This window comes from Parus major, chromosome 3, assembly GCF_001522545.3.
Source record: "Parus major isolate Abel chromosome 3, Parus_major1.1, whole genome shotgun sequence".
NCBI lineage: Eukaryota > Metazoa > Chordata > Aves > Passeriformes > Paridae > Parus > Parus major.
The window spans coordinates 30,742,848-30,751,478 of NC_031770.1; the positions used below are offsets into that span (position 1 = coordinate 30,742,848).

General features: G+C 45.9%; 1 protein-coding gene across 1 annotated transcript; it reads left to right on the forward strand.

The window, feature by feature from the left end:
* Nucleotides 1-1,166: 1,166 nt before the first annotated feature.
* Nucleotides 1,167-8,282, forward strand: TCTE1 (t-complex-associated-testis-expressed 1). The gene is made up of 4 exons (XM_015621372.3): nucleotides 1,167-1,417; nucleotides 3,336-3,904; nucleotides 5,302-5,751; nucleotides 7,616-8,282. Exons 1-4 carry the CDS (start codon nucleotides 1,234-1,236, stop codon nucleotides 7,790-7,792), a joined length of 1,380 nt encoding a protein of 459 aa, XP_015476858.1. The 5' UTR covers nucleotides 1,167-1,233; the 3' UTR covers nucleotides 7,793-8,282.
* The last annotated feature ends 349 nt before the right edge of the window (nucleotides 8,283-8,631 follow it).

The window sequence follows — 8,631 nt, forward strand, 5'->3', positions numbered from 1 at the left end:
AATAGAAAACTTCAGTCGGGAAAGCTCTGCAATGTTGATAGGACCAGGCATCCTTCCTTCTGCTCTGGGCTGGTTCTTTTAGCTCATATCTGCTTAGGCTCAGTGAGGTCTGAACAGGTCTGACCCATCTTATCAGTTAATGGATATTTGGAAGGAGTTCAGTGGGAAAATAATAGAGAAAAGCAGGAAAAGAATACACATATAATGTATTCATCTGTAAAGCATCTGTCTTTATAGAGTCATAAGAACAGGCATACTGGATCAAACCAGGGGATAGCTGGCCCAGAAACCCATCTCTGACAGTGGCTAGAAGCAGACACCTGGAGAAGAGTAGAAAAACAATGCAAGTGTGTGTTCTTTCCTCCAGCACTCTCCCCACCTCCAGGTGTGTTCAGCTACTCACACTGAGCCACATGCCTTCTGTGTATTTCATCATTCTTAAAGGGTTTCTCTTCATGGACTTTTCTTAGAGTCTGCACAGACTCCTAGCATACACAGCATCCTGTGGCAAGGAATTCCCCAGTTCACCTGCAGTCTGTATGAAGAACCCTTTGCTTTAAGCCTAGCTCCTGCCAGCTTTCCCTATTACTTTTATTGGAAAAGACAATAAACAATCAATTCCTGTCTATCCTCTTCATCAGCACTCTGAATTAACACCACCTTTTTATCTCCTTATTGCATGTGGTACCTAGAGATCTCTTTGCACAGGGCACGATATAAAGATGAGGCTGAGTTATAGTTGTTTGGCTACAGTGCTTCCAGTCCAAAGCAGAGGAGGCAGACAAAGAGTATTGAGAGACCACCAGCTTATTCACCAGTCTTCACAGAAGTAAATGTGAACGCCATTTATTTCTATCTTTGGCACACCTTTTATAGGGTTCTACAGGGTCCACAGGCTAAGCAAATTATCATTGGCTAATACACACAGGTTTACATTTTTTCTCCTGTACACAAGAATATTGTTTTGCTTTACTCTCTCTTCTGCAGGAAGGTTTCAAGGACTTTAGCTTTTAATATCATGACTTATTTCAAAGGCTGGTTTGTGCAGACAGGCCTTTACTAATATATAAAATATAGCAACAAAAGAGCAAGTGCATTACAGGAGAGCTGACCATTAATATTGCTGGCTTCCTTCTAAAGCTGCTGTTTTCTTTTGTAGGTAACCACGTAGTGGTGACTCTCAAGGAGTTTTCCTCTTGCTTTTTCTGAAGGAGAAGTAGGTCTTGAGCAAGGATGCAGCAGCCAGCAGCTGGTGACAAGAGCAGAGCCATTTCCTCACCATGTCCACCTCAGGCCAACCTTGCTGATGGCTCATTCTACACACGCCGCTGCATCACTGAGGATCCCAGTTGGTCCCTGGTCACTGTCCCCCACCTCACTGAGCTTTGCCTCCAGCACATTGTTCATAATTTCGAAAGTAAGTGGGAGCGCATTTAGTCTAGGACACATGTAGAGAGGGTCAGTCCCAGAGAGCAGAGGGTCAACAAGGCAGGCAGATGCATCTGAAAGACAGTGTGGCACCCAGCCCTGCCAAAGGAACAGATGGGGAGAAATATCCCCTTGGGCAGCCAGTTAAACAAACTGTTTAGTTACTAAGTGTGTATTATATATACACTCCAGGGATGGCTGCAGTCTTCTGGGCTGCAGTCCAGGATGTGACTCTGTACTGACCTTGTTCTATCATACCTTCTTCCATCCATGCTCTTCTGGACTCACCTCAACCATGACCGGGGCTGTGCAGTTGCTGTTTCCTGCTCTTGATTCATACAGACATTAGAGTATGGAGGATTGGCTTGAGGACGAAGTCCTGTTGTACTGAGTGCTGTACAAAGAGATTGAGAATTTCTCCCTGCCCAGAGGAACTATCATCTCAGTATTGTACTCATAGGCTCAGCCCTTCTCCATGGCTTTTGGTGGTGATGTGACAAGTTACATCCTCAGGAAGGGAATGTGCTTTTGAAGCAGGTCGACTGATGAAACACGGCAAAATAGAAGAAGGGTTTCTCACCTGACAGCTGACTGGGAGGAGGAAAAGAAGGGGGTCTACCTGTCTTTTTGGCTGACTCAATGAAGTGGTAGCAAAGACCAGTGATAGTTTTGAGGCTATGTCCACACTGGGACTGTAAGACAGTACAGAGGAGCTCAGTGCTGCCTTATGCCAGGAGCTGATGGTACTTGAGAGTCTGAGCTGGGACAACTTTGCAGTCCTAGCAGCCTGTTCAGTCAGTTTGATGACAAATGCATTGGACCTGCACTGTGCATGCATAAAAGCAGTGTGCTCATTTTCATGGGGACCCTATGCTGTTACCTGAGCTGTAAGGCTGCACCTTGCCCACAGTGGGGCCTTGAGTGAGCCTGAGTGAAGCTAGCCCAGCCCTGCCCATATGTGTCCCACCTCTGTTTGTGTCATGGGACTTTGCAGAGAAGATCATTGTAGTGTTAGCTGTGGGACACTGGAAAATAGGCTCCAGGAAGAGGCTGTGCTAAAACTGTCTATGTCCTTAGGAAGGGAATGCCCCAGAAATAGGGGAAATATAAGCTAACCCCACTTAGTGTTTGATAATCTGGTTTCCCATGCACAGATAGGTATCTCCACTGATGATTTACGTTACTCAATACAACTGTGTACACGTAACCAAATATTTATGGTGTGAATATACTTGGCTTTCCTCTGGCATTTCTTGCCACAAAGCACTTCCACCAGAGAAGACAGCTGAGACTTAGGGCAAGCATTGGGAAAGAGACTCAGGGAAGAGTACCTGGGAAAGCAGAACTTTTATTTAAATAAGGTGGACCTAAAAGCTAGGAGTGTGCTTCAGCAAAAAGGAACAGAGGTAAGACTAATGCTTGGATTAAGATAAATAAGGCATGAGGACCTGAATGAAAAGCACACATGTTCTCTAATACTGTTCTTCAATATGCTTAGAAACCAAAAGGGAGAAAGTTCAGCAAATGGCAGGTCAAGCTCTCCCATCACTGTAAGACTGAATTAGTTGTCTTGGGAGCAGAATTTCTGCTCTGAATATAAACTGCATTCAAACTAAGTTTAAATGGGGAGCTCAGTTTCTGGTGCAGTTCCCAACTATTATGAGGGCAAACCCAATTACGCTGATGTTTCATTGTAAAAGTTAGAAATTGTATATGGAAATGTATAAATGAATCCTACATGTCTTCTGCTAGCTTAGCTCTCTGCTCCAGCTTCTGGCAGCTGAGGAGAGAGCCAGTATCAGCAGATGGGAGGGCATGGACACACAGCTAGGGGCCCAGGCAGAACCACAGTGCCAGCAATTGTTCCTATGCCCAGACCAACCTCTCATTCTTTTTATCTCTTCCAGAGAACCCTATTTTGAACTATCTTCTGCCTGAGCACCAAAAGAAGGTGGTGGACAGGCTCTCGACCAGCCTTCCACTCACTGTGACTGCCAACATAGTAAGCCATGAGGACTACTGGAAGAGGTGCTGTATGGAGCGCTGGCAAGTGTATGACATCTCCAACTATGGAGACAGCTGGAAACGGATGTTCTTTGAACGCCACCTGGAGAATATTCTGAAGATTTTCATCCCTAACACCACAGACCCCAAACAGGTCCTAGAGCTCATCCCGCTCTGCAAAGGCTATGTGCGAAAACTGGAGATTGATCAGTTCCTGCCACCTTTGCGGGCGGATCAAAAGGAGGACAGCAATGACCTCTCTGACACAGAGGATGATGCCGAACTTGGTGAGGTCTACACACATCACTATGACCTGAAAGATCTCATTACTGCTCTCCCTTACCTTGAAGAGCTTCATCTCACTTATGGTGTGAAGAGCTGTGGTATGAACTTTGAGTGGAGCCTCTTTAACTTCACTGAGCTGGACTGCTCCAACTTGGCTGCTGCCATGAAGATGTGCCATAACTTGAAAGTAATATACCCAAACTGAACCTTACTCCCTCAGCTAGATCTTAAAATTGTCTGTGGATAGAAATACAGGGACCAGTTTTTCTTGCTGGTAGCACCCTTTTGCAAGTTACAGACTGTCAGAATGCAGAGATGTTAACCTGCAGGCCTAGTGCTGAGTATCTTGCTCTGCCACGTCCTTGTTAGAATGGGTTGTCAAAGTATCCGTGAGAAAAATACTTGCTCCCACAAAACTTGTTACCTGTAGTGTAAGGGGCAGAAGCACTCCACTGTTTTAACTCCTCATATGTTGCACTATATTAGGAACGATGAAGCAGTACGACATGACTCTCTAAGCTGCATTGTCCAAGAGAGCAAAGTTTATTATTCTTGATCTTCATTTGTAGATATGTTCAAGTAGGTCCGAGAGGTAAAACTCTCATTGGTCATTAAAGTAACACATCACCAGCATTGGTTAAGTGGAACACCACCCCTTGACTAAACAACACCTGCAAAGATTGTTGTCCTTTACCAAGGACTGTTTGGATTCTTTCTCATGCTTTCCCAGGCCAGAGTGAGAAGCCTGTGTGACATAGTTCCACACAGGCTCTGTTCCCTGCTTGCATTTTGCATTTAGTATCCACACTCATATAGTTCCGTGAGGGAGGAGAGGAAAAGTCCAGAGGGAGCTTTTCATAAGTAATTTTTGGTAGTTTTGCTCAGTAAATGCATGTCAGCCTCTCCCAGAGGAGCAAAGACCCCCAAGAACAGTGTGAGGAAACACTCACACTTGCCTTAGAGCAATGAGGGATTTTCCTCCCATGCACTAACAGTATCTTCAGCTCTGTGGCAACTGCAGTGCAGATACTCAGCCCCTCCAAAACACCAGTGGGCATTGCTATCCAAAGTGGAGCCAGAGTAAGCTGGATGAACATCTCAGATTGGCATACTTTGGGAAATATGGCTTCCAGAAGAGAAATTACCTCTCTTTTGGCTATTAAGATGCCCTTGCCACACAAGACATTGTGCTGTGGTTACCACTGGTGCATTGTTCATTAAGACAGGTTTGACTGTGATCAGGGGCGGGTTCCACTGCTTGTTGCTGCAGACATTTGGACAGCATTATCTTGCTTTAATTTAGCCCCCAGTTAGAGACCTTGTGCAGTCAGAGAGGAACAGGCATTTCCAGGACACAAACCCTTTTTCCCTAGAGTAGGCATGGGACATAAGTGGCATGCCCTGCTTGCTGGAAGTATCAGCCCACTAGGAAAGCAACTACTTGAGCCTGCTAGCTAAAGATGTCTGAAGTGAAGGGAGATAAATCCTGTCCGGTGGAACACAGGTTTAGCTCCATGATGATCTTGTACAAAGTTCAGTCCAAAGCATTGGCTGTTTTAGTGACCCTGATTTTTATGCTCACAGGTTTTCAAGCTGACACGAAGCAAAGTGGATGATGACAAAATCAAGCTCCTAGCCCGTAACTTGCAGGATCACCCTCACTTGTTGGAGCTGGACGTGTCCCACAATCTTATCCGGGACAATGGGGCACAAGCTCTCGGAAAGCTGATCAGCCACAGCCGATTAGAAACCCTCAATCTGTGTAACAACCAGATCTGTCACCTGGGGGCTCAGGCTCTTGCTCAAGGCCTAGCTGAGAGCTCCACCCTGACCTCCCTGAATCTGCGCCTCAACTTCGTAGAGGACAAAGGTGGGGAGGCGATTGGCCGTGCCCTGCTGACCAACACCAGCCTGAAGTCCCTCCATTTGGGAAGTAATAATCTGTCAGAGCCAACTGCGGCAGTGTTCTCCCAGGTCCTGGCTCAGAACACCACTCTGACGAGCATCAACTTCTCATGCAACCACCTGGGGTTGGTAAGAGAAGCCTCTTCTCCCTTCAGTCTGTGAGCCTTTGTGGTGGCCTTGCACAGCAGATCCCTCACTTTGCATTCTTGCTATGATAACAATCAGTTGTGAGCAGGGAAGAGACTGTAGTAGATGTCAGGAAAGAGAAGGACACCTTCTCTGCATGAACATGCATTTACCTCACTTGTTACATCTAGCTCTGTTCATAGGGATGAATCTGGCTTTGGGGTTTTGGGCAGAGAGGGATTTCCCCCAGGAAACTGAAAACACAGAAGCATGTCTGGGAAGAATCATCGACGTTTCGCACACGTGAGTGTAGTTAATGATAGGAAGCATGAGATGAGGGTCTCATGCATATCCTCTGTACTTCGGATCTGCTGTGCTGTCTGTCACTCAGCAACACACAGAGAGTGTCACCCTTCCCAGAATTTCTCCTGTCCATCACATGCTCAGAGGAGACTATTAGAAAATAGGCTTTGTTGTTGAGCTTTAACTCACCCTGCAGCCCTGGAGCAGTGTGGTGGGTCAGGAATGTCATGTCTGTGTGCTTGTAAGTGGCTCCTAAAACACAGGCTTACATTTTCTAGACAGAAGAACATCCACAGATCTTGCTACATCCCTAAAAGCTGCAGTATGCAACATGCCCACAAACCAGACTGTTTCTCTTCTGCTGATTAAAAAGAGCTTTAGAAATCTGAAACTAGACAGCCAAAAGCAAGCATGCTGGCTTTTAAACTTTCTGCACTGCCTCAATTATTCTCACTGTCAAATAAAGAGGCAGCAAGACCAGCTGTCCCTGCTGGCAGGAATATTGGCATCAATGTGTTTGACAAGGGTTTTAAAAGAATATGATGGCAGAAAACCTTTTCTGAGTTCTGAGTTTTATGGTCCTTGATGTGCAAAACCATTTGAGTTTAATGATAGAAGGGAGCAAAGGCTGGAAAGGATAGAAGGATTTTTGTTTAGTAAATAACAATCTCTGTGCTTAGCATCTTTCTTCTGATGAGGTCTCCTGTCACCCATTTGTGAAGTTCCATGGCAGCCCAAAAGGTGGCTGGTAGCATTATCTTTGGGAAAATTTAGTGTTTTGCTAGAAATGCATTCAACTCTGACCTCTGTACCCCATTAAAAAGAGACCTCTTCCCAGTCCTTTTTGCTCTGCCCTTTTAGGCGAAAAGGCTAAGAGACAGGGTGTTGGGATGAGGGGACCATCTAGATGGAGGAGAAGGGGCAGAAGGCATATTTGGTACCTGAAAGGGAATAGCAACCGCAGAAAATAAGTTCAAATTGTCACATCCCTAAATACAGTGCTTCATGTATGGAGGGAAATTCCTCAGAGTGGGTTGCCTCCCTAAGGCTACATCACATTTTCTGTCTCATGCAGGCTGGTCTTCAGTTTCATGAGATATTCCCCTCAGGAAAGCCAACCCAGCCTGGGAAATGGCAACCAGACAGAAAACTGCCAGTTCGGGGGCTCTCATCACTGCCAAGATGAGGAACAGCCCTCTAATCCATTTGTCCCCAGCCAGCAGTAAGCTGGGAACCAGGGGACAGGAGGGAGCAGACTCCTCTCAGGTTATAATTGCCAGATGTGTTATTAACCAGCATGAGCTTGAGGACTCCTGACATGGTACCCAGAGGGAGTCATTAGCATGTGTCGTATCACAGAAAGCTGCATAAGGTTACACTCCTCCTCTGCACTTCTCCTGTAAGCAACATTTTAGACCTGGGTGGAGGCTTTTATTGCTTTTGGAACCATCTCATGGACCTCCCACTGACAGCAGCAGAAGTTGCCCTGGGGAGGAGGGAAAAGGAGTAATACACTTCTGTTTTGGATGTCCTCCTTTAACCATCCCCTCTCATGCTTTTGCAGGATGGTGGGAAGCAGCTGCTTGAAGGGCTGGCAAACAACAAGACTTTGACTGAGCTTGATCTCCGCCATGCAGAGGTGGAACAGGAGACTGATTTCCTCATTCACGAAATTGTGTGGGCCAATCGGGAAGTGGTGAGGCTGGGATCTTTGCAGCACCCCACTGCTGAATCCCTCTGAATAAAGTGCTCCAGGGAGCAATGAGCTTTGAGTGTGCAGTCCTGGAAACACTTTACTTCAGGGTCTTGGTTTTATTTGCTCTTCTGAAAAAAACACTTAACTTGTGGCTGCCACCACAGCCTTTCCCAGACCCCCATCATCCAACCTGTGACTTAACTGGAGACAGACATCACATCTCAAGGCACTGTAGAGGCACCACAGAGAAATCTGCCTCTTAAGCCCTCTCTCTCACTGCTCACCTCCTGTGATGCTTTTATATGCTTCACCAGCAAGCTTAGTTCAGGCAACTGAATATTGTTTCACCTGTAAAGCAGCTAAGATGAAGTCTCTGCCACCCAAATGATCTAGTCCAGACCTAACTAAGGTTTTGCTGAGGAGGATGTGAGAGGCATGAAGGATTGAGGGAATGTTGTTTCTAGTTCCTTAGCAGTTTTTTCTGGCTATTGCTCTGCTCAATAATCTATTTGTATTTATACTAAAATCTGCCTGCAGTTGGATATGGGCGGTGAAAAATAAATATAAATAAATCCAATAAATCAAGACATCTCACCACCATGGTTTCCTGCTTTGGGTTGCTCTGCTTTTGATCAGTGCTAGCCTGCTTTGCAACAGGTGAATTCTTTACAACCAGCTGCTTACCTTACCTAGTAGCGCTCTTCCGTGCAAATCTGTCCAAAGCAACCTGTGTTCTGCATAACTTCAAGTTAGAGGAGTCCCTTCAGGACTGCTGGCCCACATAGCTCACAAGTTTGGAAACAGTACAGCTTCCTTGGGCTTGGAGCAAAATGGAGCAGCTTCTTTTTGCTCTACAGGCTGTAGTCACCTGAGGATGGGATAAG